Source organism: Gekko japonicus, unplaced genomic scaffold (genome assembly GCF_001447785.1).
Source record: "Gekko japonicus isolate JY-2015 unplaced genomic scaffold, Gekko_japonicus_V1.1 scaffold2176, whole genome shotgun sequence".
Taxonomy (NCBI): Eukaryota; Metazoa; Chordata; class Lepidosauria; order Squamata; family Gekkonidae; genus Gekko; species Gekko japonicus.
In genome coordinates this window covers 2,346-26,963 of record NW_015163669.1, presented here as the reverse complement: position 1 = coordinate 26,963, position 24,618 = coordinate 2,346, and the positions used below count along the sequence as shown (strand labels likewise).

At 42.3% G+C, this 24,618-nt stretch overlaps 1 protein-coding gene across 1 annotated transcript; it reads left to right on the top strand.

Annotated features, from left to right (window-relative positions):
- Positions 1-16,378: 16,378 nt before the first annotated feature.
- Positions 16,379-19,965, top strand: LOC107107438 (synapse differentiation-inducing gene protein 1-like; the record flags this gene model as incomplete). The annotated part of the gene is made up of 2 exons (XM_015407740.1): positions 16,379-16,839; positions 19,828-19,965. Coding segments are annotated over exons 1-2 (567 nt in total), but the record flags the coding sequence as incomplete, so codon positions are not given.
- Positions 19,966-24,618: the final 4,653 nt, after the last annotated feature.

The window sequence follows — 24,618 nt, the reverse complement described above, 5'->3', positions numbered from 1 at the left end:
TTCTATGATGAGTGGAACTAGCAATGACTGGTGGTGCATGCTGTAAACTTTGCAGTGCAAGAGCTAATATTGTTCGGGGAAAAACTGTGGCTCAGTGGTGAAGCATCTTTTTGGCATGTAGAAGGTCCCAGGTTCAATCCCTGACATCGCCAGTTAAGAAGGACCAAGCAGTAGGTGAAGTGAAAGACCTCTGCACAAGACCCTGGATAGCTGCTGCCAGTCTGAGTAGACAATACTGACTTTGATGGAATGATGCTCTGATTCAATATGAGGCAGCTTCATTTTTCTCATATTGTAAGCCACTTTGAGTCCACATTTAGTGGAGAAAAGTGGGATAAAAGTACCCAGATAAATAAAATATATAGTACATAAATGGTTAATGTGTTGCAAATTGAGCAGGAGCATGCCTGTTTTATAAGCTGGTGTCAGCGCACGATGAAATGAATGCTTCTACACTGAACAAGCATTCTGCCTCTTGGAAGCCTTACCAATTTTTATCCAATAAATTTGCAGTAGTTGTACTTTATGTTGTGTCTCAAGCATTCTGCCTCTTGGAAGCCTTACCAGTTTTTATCCAACAAATTTGCAGTTGTACTTTCTGTCGTGTCAACTTCATACATGTTCTGTTGAAGTAGCACTTCTGTTGTGTATATTACGTTTTTTTCCCTGAGCATTCAGTGGAGCAATTTGTACCAGGGAGAATCTGATTCTTACCTCCAAATAAGGCATAAATTGCTATTGTGATTGCAATATGAAATGAGATTGTGCAAGTGTCACTGGCATTGATTGGGTATTGCTTGAGAGAAAAATGACACAACCCCTTCACTATGGTGATGCCGTTTTGTGTGTGTGTGTTTGTGTATGTGTGTATGTATGTATATAATTGGTGCTGGAATATTCATCCCGCACTGATTTTTTAAAAGTCTGATAAACCTTCATCTTGCTCTACCTTTGTTTCCCCCTCCCCTTTCATTTAAAAAATACATGTCCTTGCTAGCATGCATTCTCCTATATCGTGAAGCCACTGCTGAAGCAATGTCTCATCTGGTCTCATTTAAAAAAATAAATAAATATCAACATTCTTGCAGAGTATCCTCCAGCAGCAGGTCTTCTGCCTTCATCCTTTATATGGCTACTGCCTTCAGTAGGTCTCTGGGGAGGCGGCACATACATTTTCTAAAGAAATAAAAAAAAAGACCAGATATTGTTCTACTGGTACTGGATTGGGGCTACACCCATTTTTAGTTCAAACTACAGTACATTGTTTTTCAGGGAGAGAAGGATGAGATCTTAATGTATGCATAGTATCTATCTCTGTATCCTTAGAGGATGGGTTCTTGGGTATTGCTGTGGAACAAGGAATAGCTTACGGCAGGGATTTGCAGTCATGGTGATCTTGTGGGCACTGTTGGAATTTTGAGAACACATACTGGTTGCCACCACAAAATGGCTGCCACAATGTGCTAGAACCAATAAAAAAATGTTGGGAGCCTGCAAACCAAGGATTCTCCTATAACGGAAGTAGCTGTTTCTGAATGGGTGCTCCTGGCAGACACACAGGTGATCAGGGCTCTTCTGAAGCACCTCTTACTTCATCTGAAATAGAGGAATGTCAAGATTAGCATTTGCTTTGGGCCTCCGGGAAGCCCATTAATGGCAGGAGACATGTTGGAGATCATTGGACTTTTGTGTTGCCAGGTACTGCAGGTGTCTGGGGGGCATGGAGAGAGAACATGAGAGGGTGCTGTTGATGATGATGTGACATCATTTCCAGGGATCCCTAGAAACAAATGATGTTACTTCTGGGTTTCTCCCATAAGTACCACCTCACACACACACACACCCAGTGTTGGTTTCCCCCACACAGTATTTTTCTCCCGCCTTCCACAGGAGTGGCAGGGGCAAGCAGTAGCCAGCAATGGGTCAGGAAACCCCCAGCAAGAAACTGGCAGCCAATTGGGCTTTGGGATATCAAGTGTATGAGAGAGACTAGACAAACTAGTTGAAACAAAATCAAAATCCAAGTAAATGCTAGAATCAAGTCTGGTCTGCACAGTTCTAGTAGAATGGGCTGATAGAGGAAGAGTGGGTATCATTTGTGCATGAGGGATGCAAATGAGCCCACAGCTCATTTCTGATCTGGAGGATTGTCCAAATTAAGCCCATATATTTTGCTTTGTACCACTGTAGTAAAAAAAACCCTTTAAGAATATTCATAATAAGAAGCTCTACATAATTACGCACATTATAACATACAACAAAGGGACTATTCATTGAGAAACTGTGTTGTTAATAAGCAAGGCAGTTACTGAGAGAGCTCTTATGGAGAAGGTTTTACGTAGTCTACTGTCAATATTTGGTTGAGTCAGGAAGATTTGGGTCTAACCCTCCCACACAAAATTTCCTCAGAGCTACTCTGGGAAACAACAAGATAGCTGTAGAACAAGAGAGACATCTAGTGACCAAACAAAATCAGAGTTGACGCACATCATTTCTGTAACACAGTATATTGTTTGTATTCTTGTTGAAGACAGTCTGTTGAGCTGATAATTCCCAGGGTTTTTTCCAGAAGGGACCCAATAATCCATTCATAATAATCTTTGGCTCATACTCATATCCCCCCAAAATAATCTTTCAATCTGCATTCTGGGTTTTCATTGGCTGCCAGGTCTCTATCACCCATTGTTGGAAATGGCAGAGGCAAGCAAAACTGAAAAATGCCAAGCGCTATAGTGTGTTTGAAGATCTGAGGGACTAGGAGAAAATAGAAAGGTGGTTCTTTCTTTCTTTGTGCCCTTCAACTCCAACCTTTCAATCAAGCAGGGGCTGAAGCCCTAGAAACCTGATGCCATGCCGACCTGGAAACTGCTGCTGTATTTGCCATAGCTTGGTTGAACAGCTAAGATTTGGGGATAGGGGATGGCCTCCAATTTTCTGCCAAATGAGCTCATCAGTAAAGCAGCCACAACAATGGTTTCAGTGATCAGATAGCTAGAGTGATTGCCTTGCCAATCCCTGGTGTTGCAATTTCCAGACTGAGGAAACGAGAAGTGAGAAGAGGGCCATTTTACCTTTTCTGTATTCTTCACCAAGAAAATAGTAGTGGAAGTTCAGTGTGACCATGAAAAGAGTCCTGTTGGATCAGAGCAGTGGTCCATCTACTCAAGCATCCTGTTTTATACAGTGGCTGACTAGTTATTTGGAAAGCCAATAAGGCATAGAGTCTGAGGCCTTCCCTGATGTTGCCTCTTAGTACTGGTATTCAGAAGCTTACTGATCATGGAGGTTCTCTTTAGTCATCATGGTTAGTAGCTACGGGTGGACCTATCCTCCATCAATATGTCTAATCCTTTTTTAAAGTCATCTATGCTGGTAGCCATCACTATGTCCACAGGTAGCAAATTGCACAATTTAATTCCTAATTGAGTGAAGAAGTACTTTTTGTTCATTCTGAATCTAATGCCCATGCACTTCATTTGGCACTCCTAACTTCTAATAGAATCATAGAGTTGGAAGGGACTTCCAGGGTCATCTAGTCCAACCCCCTGCACAATGCAGGAAATTCACAAATACCTCCCCTGCCACACCTGTAGTGTCCGCCACACTGTTCCCCGCCCAGAAGATGACAAAAAACCCTCCAGGATGGCTTCCTGACTGTTATGGGAGACTAAGGAAAATATTCTCTCCGTTCCCTTGCTGCACCCCATGCATATAATTATTTCTGTATTTATTTAAAACATCACCCCCCTCACCCCATTAGTGCTGCATTTTATCTATATGACCAAGCAAGCAAGAGCCTAACCTTTTCCTATGCACCACTTTTTTTTATTTTACAGAATTTATATCCTACCTTTCTGCCCTCACAAGGGCCACCAAAGCTACTAACAATTTAAAACATACATGATAAAATCACATTTTAAAACCATTAAAATCAACCATGGACTTGAAAGAAAAGCCCAGGGTTTATTCACACATCATGTGATACAAAAAGACTCCACAGTTGAGAGGGAGCATTGATTAGTACTTGGACTGGAGGCTGCAATGGAAGTCCAGGGTCGCTACGCAGAAGCAGGCAAAGGCAAACCTCCTCTGAATCTCTCTTGCCTTGAAAACCCTACAGGGTCATCATAAGTCAGCTGCAACTTGACGGCACTTCCCACCACAGTGGAGGTCTGAATACAAAACACACAAAAAGGGCTGTGAGTGGGTAGAAAATCTTGGCCGTTCGAGTTCTGCTATGCCTTTATTCACCCTTGTCTCCCACCTGCTGTAGCAAGCAGGACTGTAATTTCACTTCACAGCAGATGGGTGGCAAGAGTAAATAAAGGAGCCAGGGAAGCAGCAGGGCTGGTAGCGTTTGTATCCTTTCTCATTGCTTCCAAGGTTTGCAGGTCTAGAGGCTCAGTTCTTTCCCACACGTCTTCCAACCCAAGTCATAAGAACATAAGAGACGCCAATGTTGGATCAGGCCAAAGGCCCATCCAGTCCAACACTCTGTGTCACACAGTGGCCAGAAATACCAGTGCCATCAGGAAGTCCAGCAGTGGGGCCAGGACATTAGAAGCCCTCCCACTGTTGACCCCCCCCCAAGCACCAAGAAGACAGAGCATCACTTGCCCCAGAGCCCCTAGCTATACCTTGTGGCTAATAGCCACTGATGGACCTAACAATAGCCACTGATGGACCATACAAGCCGCAAACCTGGAGACTGAGACCATATTGTTGCAGTTGTAATTTTTTTTTAATTGGCTAGAAGATCTATGAAAGTGCAAGAAAAACTTTTGGTTTGGAGTTTTTGGCTGCTCCCCATCAATAGACTGGAGCTCCAGGCAGCTGCACAATCAGGCTTCCGCCAAGGCTTCTGCACCTAATTTTGATTTCTTTTCTTTTTTTTACCATTAGGAAAGATGTCTTGGTGGTAAGTACTTTGCCTCTGCCAAGAAACATTTTTATCAGTGAGAATAAAGATTTGATTTCCATCTGGAAATTGGCCAATTTGACTAGCAAACCTCTAAACATCAGCACATGGCATCCCAATTCTCAAAGCAATTTAGCCTCTGTCAGATACAGAGGCCCATCACTGGGGCAGCTGACTCTGCTGCTATTAGAAGAGCAGAACAAATGGCCCATTCACTTCTTCCTGGCTCTATTGAACTTGTTGCTTCAGACAGGTGAATTAGCTCCACTCCATTACAGACTGTGTGGACTCTCTTCTCTAGCATACATTTTGGTCTCAGCTGAGTCCGCATTGGCAGCACTTGCTTTTGTAACAGCTCAGGGGCTGGTGCAAATTCCTTCCTCTTTTGTATTGCTAAATTCTCCTTCTTCTTTACTGGGGTACTTCTGTATTACTAATTAAATTGTGTGAAACTGTGGGAGGGGGCAGCAAGTGGAGGGGAATAGTGGACAGAATGGATTTTTCTTACACTTCTACAGGGCTTTTATCTTGTGGAAGTTTGATGAATGGTCTGAAAAATGCAATGGGGGTGTAAGACAGACATCCACCAACCCATCCATCTTTAAAGGTAAAGGTTCCCTTGCTCGAAAGCCAGTCAAATCCGACTCTAGGGTTGCAGTGCTCATCTCCGTTTCAAAGCCGAAGAGCCAGCGCTGTCCGAAGACGTTTCCATGGTCATGTGGCCGGCATGACTAAACACCAAGGTGCACAAAACGCTGTTACCTTCCCACCGAAGTGGTACATATTTATCTACTTGCAATTTCTTGCTTTCGAACTGCTAGGTTGGCAGGAGCTGGAACTAGAGACGGGAGCTCACTCCATCATGCGGCACCCGGGTCTCGAACTGCTGAACTACTGACCTTCCACAGCCTGCAGTTCAGCATCTTAACCAATGGTCTGAAAAATGCAATGGGGGTGTAAGACAGACATCCACCTACCCATCCATCTTTACTTACTTGCAATAACGCTCAAGATCTCTCTTGGTCAGGGATCTCCAACATGGTGCTCAAGGATGTCGTGGCAATAGCCAGTGGCACCAGCCAATTGGTTTCCGGGTGCCATTTCCTTCTTCAAGCATCTCTTCTGCAGAAAGGTGATCCTGGCTTTCCTCTACCTCACTGTAGTAGAAGATGATTCTGAAAGACCAAGTAAGCATCACTGTTGTGTCCACGAGGAGCACCTATTCAGAAACATCTGCCTCCACTGTACGAGGATCCATTGTTTGTAATCTCCCACCCGGCTGGCAGCCATTTTGTCCTCAAAATTCCAGAAATGCCCAGAGGCTTGACAAGATTGGTGACTAATGCTCTAGGGTGATCAAATCCAAAGAAAGACCTTTAATTATGGTGTAGAAGAGGTAACTTGAGCAGGTACAGCTTTTCTCTCCCCACATTAAAAAAGTGCATCTTTCCTTTTCTATACACTATTAAAGGTCCCCCTTTGCATCTAGAACCTTCAGGAGACAGAGATGGTGACAAATCTTTTTGTGTAAGATCACCTAGCACACTTCAAGGGGAATACTTTATATTATGATAATTATAAAACAATAAAAACCCAATCTTAATAACAGCAAGAATTTTTCTGCATACCAAGTTCTTAGGTAAAGTCACCAGTGTAGATATATCCATGTGCCATGTTTAGCTTAGTTGGAACAAACACATTGTTTTCCTTTTGCTGCTATCTTGCTGTCTTCACAATGTTCCTCTGCTGGTGTCTCCAGTTGCCATAAGCCCAGCAAGATGCCCACACACCACAGCATCACTTAGTTAACATAGTTAATTTTGCACATTGCCCAGAATGTCATGTAGATAAGGACTGTACACCATTGTGTATTTAGCACTTGCGGTTCGTTAGATGAGCTAGTCGAGGATTGGCATGGCCAACTCTCGGCAGCCATCAACAAGATCGCTACTGACGTCCTCTGTGCCCTCGTCCTAAGTGGGCTCCTTGGTTCACCCAGGAGCTGTGGCTGATGAAACGAAAGCTCAGACAACTAGAGAGATGGTGGCGGTGCGCCCGCAACGAGGCTACAAAAGCATCTTATAGGACGTTTATGAGATCATATGAGATGGCAGTCAAAGCCGCAAAGAGAGAGTTCTATGTGGCTACGGTTGCGTCTGCTAGCTCACACCCAGCACAATTGTTTAGAACTATTCAGTCGTTAACAGATCTGCCACATGGCAGACCAAATGCTAGGGAATTGGATATTGGCTGCAAGGCTTTTGCAAGCTATTTTGCAGATAGTCTTGTCACTCTGCCGCAATCTCCCCGCCACAGTTGAGGCAGTGAGTGAACTCGAGGCCCCATGCACATCTTCTGGTCCTATTCTGGATTATTTCAGTCCACTCAGTCTAGAGGAAGTCGACAGATTGCTCTCAACAGTATGCCCAACCACATGCAGCCTGGATCCGTGTCCTTCATGGCTTATAAAAAACTGGCCGTGGATTTATACCTAAAGGAGACTCAGAGTGGCTTACAATCCCTTCCCCTCCCCAAAACAGATACCCTGTGAGGTAGGTGGGGCCGAGAGAACTCTCCTGAGAACTGTCCTAGAAAGAACAGCTCTGAAAGAACTTATGACTGACCCAAGGTCACACCAGCAGCTGCATGTGGAGGAGTGGGGAATCAAACCCGGTTCTCCCAGATTAGAGTTTGCACTACACCAAACTGGTTCTCATGTAACGTAATGTAAAAGACTTGTGACCCTGGAGAGTCTCTGCCAGCCAGAGTCCTCCTAAATATACCAGTGGTCTGACTCAGTGTACAGCAGCTTCATGACACAAGCAAAGCACAGAAGAAAGGACTGAATGTATTACCTGACAAGGCAATCGTACTTTGATTGATTCCTAGGAAAGCTACTTAATCTACCATTAGCGTGGCATATTATATCCAGCTGTGAGTGAGCCAAATAGCAAATTGGAATCCAAGGCTGCCCACTGAGACAAGCATTTACAGAGTAAATCACCTGTAACTTCATTGCTTTGACAGAATAACATGCTATGCTGATTAGGTAGGGAACATTATTAGCTCTACTGTGACCCTAGAGAGACTGGAAAGTGAATGCCTGCAGGTTCACCCTAAGATGATGGACACCAGCATCTCATCCAGTTGTCTGACCCAACTGCCATCACTGTTCAGTTCCATCAGTGCTGGTGTCTCCTTTAGCATGTGTGTTTTGCTCTTCCTCTGTCTGGCAGGTATTATAGCAGTGGGCAAGAATATCAATATCCTTTGACAGTTTATGAGAATAGATTTTAAATGAGAATGGATCATGGCTGCTTTTAACAATTTCATCTGCTTCCAAGTAGCCTCACTTTGAATTTAGTTTGATTTCTTAAATCCCAAAAGCCTGATACTGGGTAATAAAGCTCTGATTTAAACAAAATACACTTTGGCACTAGAAATGTCCAGTCTGCTTTGCAGATCCATGTTTGATGTTCTGGGCTTTATTTCAGCCAGATGTATATTTCCTCCCTAGTGACTCTTCCCTTCCTCAAATTATATCCCCAACAAACCAGCAGAGTTGCAGGTGGTGTTACCCAAGCAGAATGTCATGCTCCCTATCTCTAGAACTTTGCTTTTGCACCCACACTTTATCACAAAGTCCATGGATTTTTGAAAATGTAGGAAACATACAAGAACACTAAGACCGATTTCACACAAGAGCTGCGCCGTGGTCACGCCTCCCTTTGCCCCGCTTCTATTGGTCAATTTCCCACTCGAAGCCGTGCGGCCGCATTTTGACCCACAGCTTCACCTCATTTTACCCGCGGTTTCATGATCCTCAAAAAACAGGATTACTAAACCGCAGGGAAAATCGGTCTAAGCCAGTGATGGCGAACCTTTTAGAGACCAAGTGCCCAAACTGCGACCCAAAACCCACTTATTTATCGCAAAGTGCCAACACAGCAATTTAACCTGAATACTGAGGTTTTACTTTAGAAAAAACAACTCATACATTAACTTAAGATGATCCAAACAAAGTAAGGAAAGCAATCCCAAATGCTTTCATTTACTCAAAATTATTTGGCAGAGAATTCGACACTTTAATGATGGTCTGGGCCTGGCTGAGGCGATGGCACGCACGCGTGCCCATAGAGAGGGCTCTGAGTGCCACCTCTGCCACCCGTGCCATAGGTTTGCCACCACTAGTCTAAGCCTTCATGGTACTCCAGCCACCCTCTTCTCTCTCACATGCCACATGTTTCTTTGTGCTGTGAATAGAAAACTGACTGATGAGTCTGGGAAACTCACTAGCATTCACGCAAGAGCCGAACTTAGAATGTAGCTGAGCACAGCACCTGGTGGGACCTTGACATCACCACCAGGCGCTCCTCTCTTCCAGGTACAGCTCCAGGTGCAAACAAACACTAAATAATGAGGCTGCGTTTCTGTCGCTGCAGCAAACAGTTTCTCTGCATATTTAAAAGGCTTGTTCAGAGAGGGCCTCCTGTCTCATTTCTTCTCCTTTCATCCTCCTGGGTTTCTTGTTGTTATCCACATCTTATCCTAGAGTGTTGATGAACGGGAATCTCTCCAAATCTTAGCTATCGTTGCCAACAGGCCTGAAGAAAAATGTCCTCTCCTTTTAATGTTAAGAGGCTAAAAGTGTGGGGATGGACAGTTTGACGCATTTCATCGTATGGAGATGAATAACATCAGCTGGCAAATTACATTCCCGTTAGAGTACAATTGAAGAGACTGGACATCTTTTCTCCAGGAAGTTAACAACCTTAGTGAAATCAGATGAGATGCTGGGCGTTTTGTGACTGGATTTTCCCAGTGATTTTTTTGTTTTTTAAGTGAAGTTGCACTGTGCTGCATGCCCCCAGTTTGGATTGGGCTTGGTGTGGTAGAAGAGGGGAGTTTTACCTTCTTGTCTCCCTTTCCTCTGAATTGGTTTTGAACAGTTAAATCTTGTAGGAGAAAAAGTCATGACGATAGATGGCATTTCAAGGGGGTTAGACAGATTCATGAATCCATCAGTCCCTACGAGCCCTGGTGAATGAAGGGAACCTCCCTATTTAGATGCACCAAGCCTCTGGAAACCAGTGCTAGGAGGCAACATCAACGGAAGGCCTTGGCCTCTGTGCCCTGTTTGCCAGCCCTCTAGGGCAACTGGTTAGCCACTGTCTGAAAGAGGATGATGGAATAGATGGACTGCTGGTCTGATCCAGCAGGGCTCTTCTTATGTTCTTGTGAAGAGTTAAACTTCCTCATCCCTTGCACAGTGGCTCTGATTTGAATTAGGTCCCTTCATGGCTGCATCTGTCCTTTACAAAATGCATGAATGCCCCCCACCCCCAAGTTTCATGTCTGCGCTTTCCCCCATCCCAATGCTTTAGTGCCAGACTGAATGTTTGGAGGAGGTCCCCAAAATGGCATGGGAGTCTTCATGCTGACATCATAAGGCTTGAAGGGACTGGATGCAATACATCTGTACTATGAAACAAGCCTCTATAACAAGCCCTGAAAGGAAACTGGTGTTTTGTTACATACATTTGCTAGGATTTTCTCTTTTACTCTTGCACTGGAAAGATTCATGCAAGAGCGTCTCTATACCAACTTAGCCATCCCTCTTAAAATAAACCCACTTTCTTTGCTTAGACCAGCTGAGCCCTCAGTGTTATGTGATGGCCCTTGCCAGATGTTCATAAATTGCTTTTGTAGGCATCTTCATTTTCTTATAATTGTTAATAATCTGGAATTGCCGACCTTCTTCCTTTATAGCACCATCTTCAAGAGAAACACAGTTGGGGTAGAAGCAATCATATGAGTGAGTACTGCGGTTTGGAACCATTTCTGTCACAGGGAACAATCGAAAAGAGGGATCACTCTTCCATAGAGTCACTGTAGTCAGTGAAGTAAAAGGCCTTGGAGACCTCCAGCACACACTGCCTGCCAATGGAAGATTGTTCTTTTAATTGATTAGTACATTGTTCAGCCCAGTTTTGCCAATGATCAGTGACAGAGTTTTTGCCTTGATGACACAAAATCGTGCAGCTCAGTATCAGGGAGCCTTCTCATCATTCTATAAGGCCTTGCCTTTCTAGACAAATAATATAAGGGTCAGACCAATGATCCATCTATATGGTGGTTCTCCAGAGATGCAAGCAGGAGAAAAGCCAAGTTCTGTTACCTAAGATGAACACATGAAACTGCCTTATACTGAATCAGACCATGGGTCCATCAAAGTCAGTAGTGTCTACTCAGACTGGCAGCAGCTTTCCAGGTTCTCAGGCAGAGATCTTTCACATCACTTACTGCCAGATCTTTCAACTGGAGATACACTAGGGGTTGAACCTGGGACCTTCTGCATGCCAAGTAGATGCTCTACCACTGAGCCAGAGCCCACTAAGTCTACATGCTCTTCTGACAGCCCTCTTTAGCCACCCAACCAGACTGTGAGTGCAATCCCATGAAGAAATAGTGAGAACTTGCATGTCACCCATCTAGGGTTCAGGTCCCACCAGGGGTTCCCCTGCTTTGGGGGGCTTTGATCCACCACTGGCCAGCTGGCTGGTGGAGGAAACCCCACCCCCAAAACAGGGACATTGTCGTGCGATGTCCCTGACACTATGACATCATTGGGTGATGTGATCGCGCCGGGGATGTTGTGCGGCAACACTCTGGTTTTTGGGCAAACTATATGGTTCTGAAGGCAAAAGACCCATAGAGTTTTGTCCAAAAACCAGAGAGTTGTGTGCAATGTTGCTGATATGATGATGTCACTTCTGGATGAGGCTCCACCCCTCCTCAGAATGCCCCCCAAATCCCCCCACAGTGATGGCGAGGAGACCTGGGAACCCTAAGCCCATCAGTATACCCATAGCCTTCAGTGGGGCAAATAGCAGCTCCCAGGGGCCATTTCTGCATGAGTAAAAGATGCATGAAGTGGAGGTAGAGTTGCCAGCTCCAGGTTGGGAAATTCCTGGAGATTTTGGGGCGGAGACTGAGGGGGGGTAGCACTTAGGGAGAGGAGGGGCCATAGAGTCCACTCTCCAAAGCAGCCATTTTTTTCCAGTGGGACAGATCTCTGTTTCCTGCAGATGAGTTGTAATTCCAGGAGACCTACAGGTCCCACTTGGAAGGCTTAAATATCTCCTACCCATGCATTATGGTTTTGATACAAATTGTGCCTGAGAATAAAGTTCTGGCATGGAACATCTAGAGCATGTCTGATAGAAACGTATCTAGTAGCCATGAGGACACATACTGGCCCTCTGACATCTAATTGCTGCATCACAATAGCTTTCGTCACCATTTCTGGCTGAAGTAGGGATTTTCCAGATTAATCCCTAGGATGCCTTTCAATTCAGTTAGCATGACTGATTCAGGTATTCTTCTGTGTCCTCTGCTGGCTCCTTGCCTTTCATTCAGTGGTGGTCAGAGATTTGTTTATTTGCTCTCATGCAAAACACAGAGGCAAGCAGATCATGGGGGGGGCAGCAACAATCACAAATGGAGGCAGCACGGCAACCACGGTGTAAACTGCAGTGCAGAAATCTCTGTTAATGCCTTTGGTCCAATTTATTTTTAGCTGCCCCTGTTTTAAATCAAAATTATCTGCTAATGTTTTAATTTTTTTCATCCATTGGGATAATTTCTGTGCTACCCAGTGTAATACACTTTCATCTGAATAATGTTCATTAATTTGTGCTTTATTCTTCCTTCAAAATCATTAGCAAAGTTCTCCAATAAAAGCGGGGAGAATGTTGAAACATGCTGTGCCCAGCAGAACCCTTCTGATACCACGGCGTGCTGTTCTTTATCAGCCCTTCAGGCGGGCTCTGGGTTCACGCAGCCATTTCCCATTCATCTCAATTTAAGATAACGTTGGCAGAAGATTGTCATAAGATCAGCTCTCGAGGACTTTGCTGAAATATAACATTTGTTTGAACAAGAGACATTTCTCACAAATCCATTCTTCATTGGATTCATATCGCCTAGATAAGTAATTTCACTTAACATTTGAGCAATTGTTTTACCAAAATGGATTTTACATTTGCATAAAATTAGTTTGTTACTCATATGTCTTCCCCTTCTTCTGAAAATTGATGCCATGGTGTTGCAGTGTGATGTCCCTGCACATTTATCATTGTGTCTCTGTGTGTGTAGACACAGACACGCATGGCTTCCCTCTCTTCCACTTTACCTTGAGAACAGCCCTGTGAGGTAGGCTCGGCTGAGAGAAAATTACTAAAATCATGCAGTCGGCGAGGACCTGAACCCAGGTCTCCTCAGTCCTAGTCCAGCCTCTGGGTAGTACAGTACAGTCTTGCTTCTGCTGAAGCCAATAGCAAATTTCCCACCAAATGAGAAGGGAGCACTCACTGGAGAAGACCCTGATGCTGGGAAAGATTGAAGGTCAAAGAAGACGGGGACGGCAAAGGATGAGATGGTTAGACAGTGTCATCGACGCAACGAACATGAAACTGAGCAAACTTCAGAGGACAGCGGAAGACAGGAGGGCCTGGCGGGATCTAGTCCATGGGGTCGCGAAGAGTCGGACTCGACTGTGCGACTGAACAACAACAGAAGTGCTGTCAATTCACAGCTGACTTAAGGAAACCCTGGTGGGCTTTCAAGGCAAGAGACCAACATAAGTGATCTGCCAGTGCCTTCATTTGCATAGCAACCTTGGACTACCTTGGTGGTCTCTCATCCAAGAACTAACCAGGGCCGACCCAGCTTAGTTTCTGAGATCTGATGACACCAGGTTAACTTGGGCCATCCAGTTCAGGGTAACGTAAAGGTAGGGCTATTTTTGGGCAGGAACACACAGGAATGGAGTTCCGGCTGGCTTCCAAGTTGGCCACGCCTAGCAGGAACTCATTAGCATAATAGGCCACACCCAACAGCAGAAACTCATTAGAATTGGCTACATTAGGGGTGTGTGGCCTAACATGCAAAGGAGTTCCTGCTAGAAAAAAGCCCTGGGTTTTGACAACAAACAAGGTAAACAGAATAAGAAGCAAAAGGTGGGTGTGGCTGGATGAGCACACTTCTGGTAACATGGGGGTGTGGCCTAATATGCCAATGAGCTGTGCTGTCATGGGTGTGGCCTAATATGCAAATGAGTTTCTGCTGTTGGGTGTGGCCTATTATGCTAATGAGTTCCTGCTGGCTTTATCTACAAAAAGAGCCCTGTAGTAAAGGTAACCATCATAACATGGGTTGTGAGGTCACAATTTACAATGTTCAAGAATATTGTAGGAAAATGTTGATTTATTCAAAACTGGCATGATTCCTTCATACCACTTGCCACTAACTTTCAGTGACAGGAGGCGATGTCAAAGCCTGTTTGCTAGCCCTCTAGGACAACTGGCTGGCACAGGATACTGGACTAGTTGGACCACTGGTCAGACCTAGCAGGGTTTTTTAATGTCCTTATGTTATGTCCTTAATGTCATGTGACAGTGATGTGATGATATCGGTGAAACCAGGTTGTAGTCTAGAGTGGGAGCAAACAATATGGGCTGCTGGTTTCCTATAATATTGACAGAGATTCAAAATGAAATGCACACCTGCAATAAAAATACAATGTCATATGTATGAGGCCTCTGAAAATGATATTTCTGTATCAGGCAGCCTGTTTCTCTGGTTTTTTTAATGCATTCCCATAATTCCCACTTTTTCTTTGCAAGTTGCAGTCCAACTACTGAAGAACTGCTTAGCTCTTCTTTAGTATGCAGAATATATGATATTACTGGAACTACTCACAAATGAAAGGGCTGTGATTCAGTATGTGCCCTGCTTGTTTATGATGCCAGGAAGGTTCTTGAGAGGGGATGCCAACTTCAGATCTGTGCCAGGGCCATCTGTTACTCTCTGTAGGAAGTTATGACCCAGCATAAAGAATGTGCTAAGCATTTACATCAAATTCTGTTCTCTCTTTCTCAGGCTGCCAAGGAGAAAGGGCAATGCACAACACATTCTAGCCAACATGATAGCTTTGACCTTCTCATCTTATCATAATGTTCACAGTCAGATCTCACTACCTGCCACAATAAGGCTGACAAGAAGACTCAAAGAGAGGCAGTTTTCAGACCATATTTTGGTTATGGTGGGGAAGTACATGCTCTCATTCCCAGTAGTTCAGCCAAATGCTGTTACTTCCCATCAAAACAAGGCATGTCTACACTGACATGTGCTGTGTTTCCATTTCTAATGAAGGTGATCATCTTCATAAAAAACCTTTTTCCTGAGTTCTCAAAGCACCATATGACATTCAGCTCAGATCTTTAGCACTTTGACAAAGGTTTCAGTACAGTACAGTGCATCTACATTTTCCTTGCCGTAATTTCATGCTTGGTGTACAAGATTTTCTCACAGCACTAAATAACATATTTGCAAGGAGTTGGTAAAAAAGCACTTAAGGCTTTTTGAAACTCCAGTGTGGCTTCTGATGTTCTGAATAAGTGTGAGAACTGACACAGAAGTGAGTTGCACTCCCTCTTACTGCACTTCTGTTGTGATATTTGAAAAGGAATTTATATGGTAGAAATGCAGAAGCTCTGAATGCATAAACAGCTTGTATATTTTCCCTGTGAAAATTCCTTTTCAAGCATTACTTTTAAAAGTAGAATAAGAGAAAGTACAACTTTCTAATTTTTCTATTCCTAATGCTTCTTTGGGACATGCAAAGCCATTCTAACTAAGCATGTCATAAAAATCACTCAAGTGTCTTATTTCCAGCTACAGACCCTCACAAGAGGCAGGGTTGTGGGTTGCCAACCTCAAGGTGGTGCAAACCAAGGAGAGAGATCATGGGAAGGAAGTGGAAAAGGAAGCAAACAACCGTGATATATTATGCCACAAAAGTCTCCAAAGACTAGAAATTTCTTTTTCCAATATTAAGTTTACTGAATGCAATTCAGATGCCATCAACACCAATGGATCATGCATATCATCTTGTTTTGTGTACAACTTTGTCAAAGTGAATAGCGTCGAAATACAAGATTAATCCATTTAACAAACTCACTGGTAGTATTTCATAGTGACATTCTTCAAAATCCATCAAGGTGGTGAGCTGGTGATCTCCTGTGATTACAACTGATCTCCAGGCGACAGAGATCAGTTCCCCCGGAGAAAATGGCCACTTTGGAAGGTGAACTCCATGGCATTGCACCCCACTGAGGTCTCCCCCCCCTCCCCAAACTCTGTCCTCCCTAGGCTCCACACCCCAAATCTCCAGGAATTGCACAATCCAGAATTGGCAACCCTAGGCAGGATGGTATACCTTACCATTTTTGTGTGTTGGTTTTTTTATTTGTTGTGTCACTACAACATGCATCCAACCCCCAATTTCCCCTTAGGAGGGAAACACATATGATATAGATTCAGTTCCTGGAGTTCTTCCAGAACTCACATATTCTTTCTTCTTTTTCTGTTCTTCAGGACTTCTGACAGTCATCTATCTTGGGAGCATCTTGCATAGAGTTTTCAGTAGAATGGAAAGTCTGAGTGAGCTTCAGAACCCCCTGTTAGCCAAGAACAATGGACACCTTCACGGCAGTTATACTTTCCACCAGCACAGCCACCAGGACTATGCCGGCCACCGTTGTCCAGGCAAACTATACTCTTACATCTTCCAAAATTCTGGCAATGCAAGGACTCACCAGCTGCTGGATGCCAGTTCTCTACAGTTGGCTGTTGAAGCATTGTATGGTCCAAATTTTATCCTGGTGAAAGATGAAACCAGTGTCAAAGTCAAGGACAACAAAGTTGAGAGTTGTGAGACAACCTTCACAGAAAACAAAGAGCCCCCCATTGAACCTTCTGATGGGCAGGAAATACAAGGACGATCGCTCATGGAGAATGACATCAAAATCCAGACAGTGTCCTATGAAGTGGAGGAGGAAGAATTCCAGGAATATGAAGTATGTTTCATAGGCTACAATCCTAATGCAAACTGGGGACTTATATCTGAGTAAGCATGCTTACATTTGGGATGCAGATTTATGAAAAACCTTGTTCTGCCTTCTGAGGTAAATTATGTATAATAACTTCCATAACCTGAGAGATACTTCAAGGCCTGATCCTTCAGGGATAACTTTATACTTGAAGGACCAAGTCTCACATTGCAATGTGTTAGGAATGATAAATGTCCTGAGCTATTTGTAGGAGTAGCATACAAAACAAGGAGAAGTTTTCACTCACTTGTTTTAGACTAATATCCAGAATCTTTCTGTATATCCAGCAGTTTATCCATTTAGTCCTTAATGCAGGTGAGGTGCAGTGCTGAAGATGAAAAATAGCCCTATTTCACCAAAATGCAAGAAAAATAGTTTTCTAGGGAAATCTCAAATCCCCAACTAGTGAACTGGGAATTTAGCTTGAGAGAAAAATGAGCATCCAGAATGTCTGGATTCCTACCTAACATCCAAGAAGCCTTAGGCACCAGAGGATATTGTATTAGAAGCCCCGAAAATCCTTTTCCCCCCTTTGTGATACTGTTAAGAAGAATGAAAGAATATGTGAAAGTATGGTTGGAAAGACAGAGGTCAAATGAGAGACAGGAAAAGACTGTAAAATACTTAATGAGAGGAAGTGTAGGAGGTGAAAAAATTCTACTTAAATGCCACGGTGGTGATAGATGTCCTAAAAATATTATAACAAGACAATGTAACAGAAGCACTTGGAGAAGAGAAAACTCAGTAGGGCACCAGTTGTTTTACACTGATGGCCTAATACAGACAAAAATGTGTGGGGGATCCAAAACTGTGTTTGTTGCTTTGTAATTTCAAACTGTGTTATTTAATAAGAGAAGGCTCCATCCCTAAGTACATTTAATGTGAAAGAACGTTCCTTCCTAATAAATAAAGGGGGGTTGGTATAAAGTGATAATAGTAATTATAGTACACTTGCCATTTTTCCTACACAATAATCTTCTGACACAAATTCCCAGAGTTCTCACTGTACAAAAGCCCATCAGAAAATTAATTAGTTCCCTCCAGAATCAGTGATTTGAAGAAAGCAGCTTAAATATTTATTGAGCTAATATAATGTTGATACCAGCTTCCTTAAGGTTTCCTCTAAGGTTGCCCATAAACCAATATATATATCTTTTTTTTCTTTTTTTAATGTATTAATTTTTCAACATGAAAAAATACAAATACAAAATGGACAATGTAAAACAATTAACAGCATAAACAACAGGATCAAAAGGTAAGTTAAGAAAAAATATATAAAAAATCTTAGTGACACAGAAATAAAGATATATATGGTATCAACAGTTTAACATTAACAAATAATGACAGAGGCTTAAATATAGACAAGACTTACCACAAATTCAAATCATTGACTACATCTGGTATTACATCATGGTGAACTAAATATTCTAGAATAGGCAACCAAATTATAGCAAAATTTGTGGAAGATTTATAAGAATTTGCATCATTTACCCTATCAGTAATTTTTGACATAATATACAGTTTCCATAATTTAGAATGCCAATGCTGCCTATTTGGACTTACAGTATTTTTCCAGAACAATGCAACAGTGTTTTTAGCTGACGACAGTAAAATAGTTATATGTTTACTAGTATCTCCAGAATATATTTTGGCTTGCCACCTGTTTAATAATAAATGTTCAACCGTAAACCAATATATCTCTAGGATTTATTTACTATTCTGATTATTTGTTTAGATTTACGTCTATTTGCCACTTGCAATTTTTTCAGTTTTGCTTTTTAGATATGACAACTAACATCCTGGGCGTATTGTAACAAGAACCTTGCTGGATCAGAACAGTGGTCCAGCTAGTCCAGCATCCTGTCTCACACATTGGCCAACCATTTACTTTAGAGGGCCAACAACAGGGCAGAGAGCCCAGGCCTTCCCCTGATGTTGCCTCCTGGCACTACTGTTCAGAGGTTTATTGCCTGTGAATGTGGAAGTTCACTTTAGTCACCATGGCTAGTAGCCACTGTTAGACCTTTCCTCCATTAATCTGTCTATAATCAGTTTTTAAAGCCATCTATGCTTGTGGCAATCACTACATCCTTTGGCAGTGGATCCCACATTTTAATCATTCACTGAGTAAAGAGGTACATCCTTTTGTCCCTCCTGAATCTATTGCCCATCAACTTCATTGGTTGCCGCTGAATTCTAGTTATTTTGGGAGAAGGAGAAAAAGTTCTCTCTCCCATGCATAATTTTATAAACTTCTCTCATGTCTCTCCTCAGTTGTACTTTTTTTCTTAACTGAATCTTGGGTTAATTAACCTTCAGCTGGTTAAGACATAGTAGGTTAGCACAGTAGATATATGGAAGAGCACCATCAACATGCAAATCACTACAATTCATAAGTGTCTTGTTCTTGACTGGATTCCTTGAAGTTCCACTACATAAAGTAAGTGCTAGATACTGTAAATTAAATGGCTTGTGGATCAAAACTAAGACCTTTCTCAATCAGCAGACTTAAATACAACACCTATTGCCTAAGAAATATCAAATATTTTAGATGTGAAGGAGGGAATGGCAATAGATTTGGTGCCTCATCCAATCCCCACTGAATGTTTTAATGTTTAATGTTTTAAACTGAAATTGTATTTATTCTAATGATGTTACCTGCACCGAGGCCACCCGTGGGATGGGCGGGATATAAATGGAAATAGTACATTAAAAATAAATAAAATAGGCAGTGTGGATTTGTGTCTGTCTTTTGTGATATGGCAGCTCCTGCTTTGCACTGTATTGCTCAATGAGGGGGTCTTCTGCCTCACAAAGACCACCTGCATCATTTACCTGAACAAGTATGCTGTTGTGGTGGCAGCACCAAACATGGGAAGTGTGAGCTGATTATACTTGCCGCTCCTGCTGGGAGTGTCATTTTGTTCACCATAATGAAATTAATTTACTTTCCAGAGTGACTCCTCAAGCGACAGTGAGAGTGAAGATCATTTTCTGATGCTTCCCCCTCGAGACCACCTGGGCTTGGCCATTTTCTCAATGCTTTGCTGTTTCTGGCCTCTGGGAATTGCTGCCTTCTACTTTTCTCAAGGGGTAAGCATTTTCATCTGCCAAAGTCTCCTTCTGTATACAGTACTCTTCTTGGCTTATAGAATTATCTGTAGATGTGGCCTACAGGGTCTACACTGCAGGATAAAGCATTATGCTAACTATGCTACAGTGTAGGGCTTCCAACAAGGTGGGATCCCTGCTAACATAAGGTTATATATAGGCACTTAATGATGTAGTATGCCTCATAGCTTCTAAACATAGAAGAGTAAATGAAATTGTTGACAATTTGTGGCCCAAAATCTCGTAGGGTTGCCAGCTCTGGGCTGGGAAATACCTGGAGATTTTTTGGGTGGAACCTGGGGAGGGACCTCTGCAGGGTACGATGCAATAGAATCCTCCTTCCAAAGCATCCATTTTCTCCAGGGGAACTGGTTTCTGTCATCTGGAGATCCACTGTAATAACAGCAGATTTCCAGGCCCTACCTGGAGGCTGGCAACCCTAAAAATCTGCCACCAGAGACGGTTTCTCTCTCCCTGCCCAATGGTAGGACCGGCCCCGTAATCTAGTTTAGAAGAACAAAGTAGCATTGTTCATGTTCTCTTGAGGCTGCAGAATGAATAGAAGCAGAATGTACTTTATTCCATGTCTTGAATCAGATTTCAGGTGTGATGTGAGTCCATACCTCTGTTTGTGTATAAATACTGGCCAAGAACAGTCATGTGGGGCCTCGGTTCAACATAGGTTATGGTTCAAGAAATAAAGTTCCTTGAGCCATCATATTTAGGATGACCAAGAAATGCAGGGTTTCTGTACTTTTTAATAGCTGTGTAAAGAAGGGAATTTGGCACATTTTACTCTGAAGAGTAGTTTTATTAGAAAGTCAGTAATTTTGTTCATTCATAATCTCCACAGCAGATATAGGCCTGTAACACATGGGCAAGGGGGGAGGAAGATCAGAGTATACTCACCTTCTTGGCAGTGTATACTCACCTTCTTGGCAGTAACTATAGACTGTGCCTTCTTTCCCTGAGAGAGAGGGCAATGTGTTCAGTATTTCAAATTTCTTACATAATAGCATCAATAATTCCTGCTCAGCCATAGTATTTTTTATTTTTTTAAAATTATATCCCACTTCTCATTTCAAAAAGGCTTTGAGGAGCAGCTCACAATATTAATTTAAAACAGCAAATTAACTCAAACTAAACAATTAACTATAACAGAATAACAGACCATAATAAATCAATAAATGAACTGTGAGCATGAGGTAAAATATGATGTAGAAAATGAGGGAAGGGGAGCAGAATCCTCAAGAATTAAGAGTACCAAATTCAGTTTTTTAAAAAATCACCCAAACCAAAATGTGAATGAACAGAAACATGTCTGAAATTCAAACAGTTAGGCAGAGGGCGGTGGAGAAGGTATTGCATAACTGAGGTGCCACTTCAGAGAAAGCCCTGACCTGGATAGCCCAGGCTAGCTCAATCTTGTCAGATCTCAGAAGCTAAGCAGGGTCAACCTTGGCTAGTATTTGGAAAGGCAACCTCCAAGGGTCATGACAGAGGCAGGCAATGACAAACCACTTCTGAAACATCTTTTGCCTTCAAAACAAATCTAGTTTGCTACTTAGTTTTGCATAACACTAAAAGAGCTAGAACTTGTGGCTACCAGACAATCTTAGGATCTCCTGGCTATTCTATACACAATGCCATATGGTAATTAATTAATTAATTACTCCAGAGAAAGCCCTATGTCTGGTCATCACCCACCTTACTTCAGATGGTAAGAGCAGCATGTCTGAGGAAGATCAAAACAGAAATCCAGTAGCACCTTAAAGACTAACATTTATTCCAGGATAAGCTTTCATGAGTCTGACCTTGATTCTTCAGATTCAGTGGGAAGAAAGAAAATAATTTTCCTCATTATTACACAGAAAATTACCAAATGACTACCCCACTGGAATTATGCAGAAGATCAAAAATTGTTAAATTCATACCACAAAAGACCTGGCAAATCCTTCATGACAAGCATCATGTTTGTAAACACATCACATAAAGGGCTTATAAATCACACTGTCATCACATGCTACCTCTAGATCTTCTTCCCTATCTTGAGGCTGATGACAAAGACAGTTGGTATAAGTTCCAAATATATGTGTTCAACGTTGATATTAATGAATCTAAATTCTATTACTCTAGTTCATCCTGCATAACTGCCCAGTTCTTGCCTGCATTTACAAGGCTTCATGGGTTCATGTCATTTACAAATTTCCTCAGCAATATCCTACTTCCCTCCCCAGGGTCCCTAATTAACAAAATAAGTCCCAAGACTGATTGCTGAGGAAGTCCTCTTGTTAGCTCTCTCCAACCTGACATTTGCCTTTTTGCTGTTTCTTTGTAGCCTTTTAACCAGTTCCTTACCCACCTTTATCCAGTTTAAATAGCAATTTTATGTGTGGTACTTTATCAGATGCCTGGCTGAAATCCAAATAGATTATATCAACTGCATTTTCCTAGTACTATAAATAGTTTCTGTAGAGGGAAATGAAAGGAGTTAAAAAGATTGGCAACCTGAAGGCAGTATTCATTCTATTACTCTGTGATCACACCAGTGGGTTTCTACCGATTTCTGTCAAGTTACATTGTAATCAAACTTACCCAGCAGAAGTCAGTTCCTAGGTTTTAATTAAGAATGAATGAGATGCGGAAGAAAGATGGTGTGTGAGATTTTTGGTTAGGCTTCCAACAGCTTTCAGTACAGACTTAAATGAAGGCCAGTTCAGGAAGTCTGGGAACTCTAGCTGAGAGGTAGAATTCTGATATTTATTGAACTCTATTTAAAGATAGGAATTTTTGAAGAACAGAACAATAAATAACAACCCATTCTCAACCTTGGCAACAATGAATTTCCAAGTGAACTGCAGTATTGGAATGGTCAGAAAAAAGATCTGAAGAACAATAAACTTACATTTGCCAGACACACAAAAATTATTAAGCTATAGTCCTTTTGAAGGGTATAATTTATTTAGGGAATTCATGCCTCCACCTTTCCCTCTCCAAAAACACCCAATGGCAGCTTACAATCTTAGAATACAATGCAACATTAGTACATAGAATAGTAAATCCCAAAATACAAAACAGGCTAGCAGCACCAGTTGAGAGCCAACATGGTCGAGTCATCAGATTGTCAGACTGGGAACTGGGAGATTGAGGTTCAAATCCCAACTCTGCCATGGAAGTTTACTCCATGGCCTTGGGCCAATTACTCTTTCAGCCTAACCTACCTCACAGGCATAGTTCCCTCTAAGCTGCAATAAAGGGCACTGGCGCACAAAATTTAAACAGGTAGTGCAGGGATTATTGCTTTCAGCCCACAAGGCATTTCCTCTCCATTGGAAACAATGGAAGATGGGGGCACTTACTTCTGGGGCCCATAGAATTGGACCCCCTGGCCCAATATTTTTGAAACTTTGGGGGGGGGTGAGGAGAGGCACCAGCAGCTATGCTGCAAACTTGGTAGCAAAAAACAGCCCCCCCCCCCGAGCCCCACATAACCCAGGATTGGTTCTCCATTATTGCTTATGGGGCTTATTGACTATAATGGTCCCCATAGGCTACAATGGAGCTGGAGGGAAATGATTTTTTTTCACAATTCATTACGCTTTTCAGTATGATTTGTAAGCTGCCTTGAGTCACATGGAAAAGTGGGATATAAATATTTGAATAAATAAGTAGTTTGGGCAGGTTGATAACATTTAAGCAGCTTCCTGTTTGTTAGGTTAGGCAGGGTTCTTTGGGTGAAATTTGACTTGATTCTGTTTTCTCTTATAATGTTAAAATTATTCTTAAAATATAGTTTAAATATAATTTAAAATAATTTATTCTGGGATTTTTACGTTATGGAAATAATCTTCTAAAAAACTAATTTACGTGATAGTAAAATGTAGACTCATTCACAACTTTAATGCTACTAGCTTTTTTTGCTCACGAGGTAGAATTTTTGCTCACAACACTGGGGAGCTTAGAGGGATCATTGCATCACAGGGTTGTTGTAAGGAGAGAGCAGAGGGCGGGAGAACAATGTGCTAAGTTGATTTAGGTCCCTTTATGGGAGAAAAGCAAAGTATAAATTATCTAAATTTAATAAACCATAAAATAAGATCAGGGAAAACCTTCATAACCAACTCCCACAAAATTGACATCAGATTAGTACCATCTATAAGATCAAATCAGCAGCAAGAGGAATCAGTGCTGTAAAGAATTACTCACCCTGTGTCAAAGACCTTCCAGAATACCTAGGTCTTTCTGGTTCTTTGCCTTAATGTCGCTAGGGAGAGAGTGGTAAGATAGTAGGTAAGATTCAATGCAGACAGGTCCACAGTAGTATGCACTAATCAATATTATTAAGTTGTTAGGTGTGGTGATATGACAGACCCCGACTCTCCCCCACTCCCAGGAAGATTTTCCCTCCAAATTTTTTTTAAGTTCCCCTATGTGTCTGAGCTGCCCTTCAGTAGCATGTATTTCTTCTTTCTTGTATATGCTTTAATTGTCCTACCCTGCTGCAGATATTACTTTAAGACTTCTAACCCAGGACAGGAACTTAAGGGAAAATACAGGAGCTGTTTTGTCTTAAACCCATATTGAAATGGCACTTGAGGCCAAATAACTTTCAAAACAGAAATAATATTTTATAGA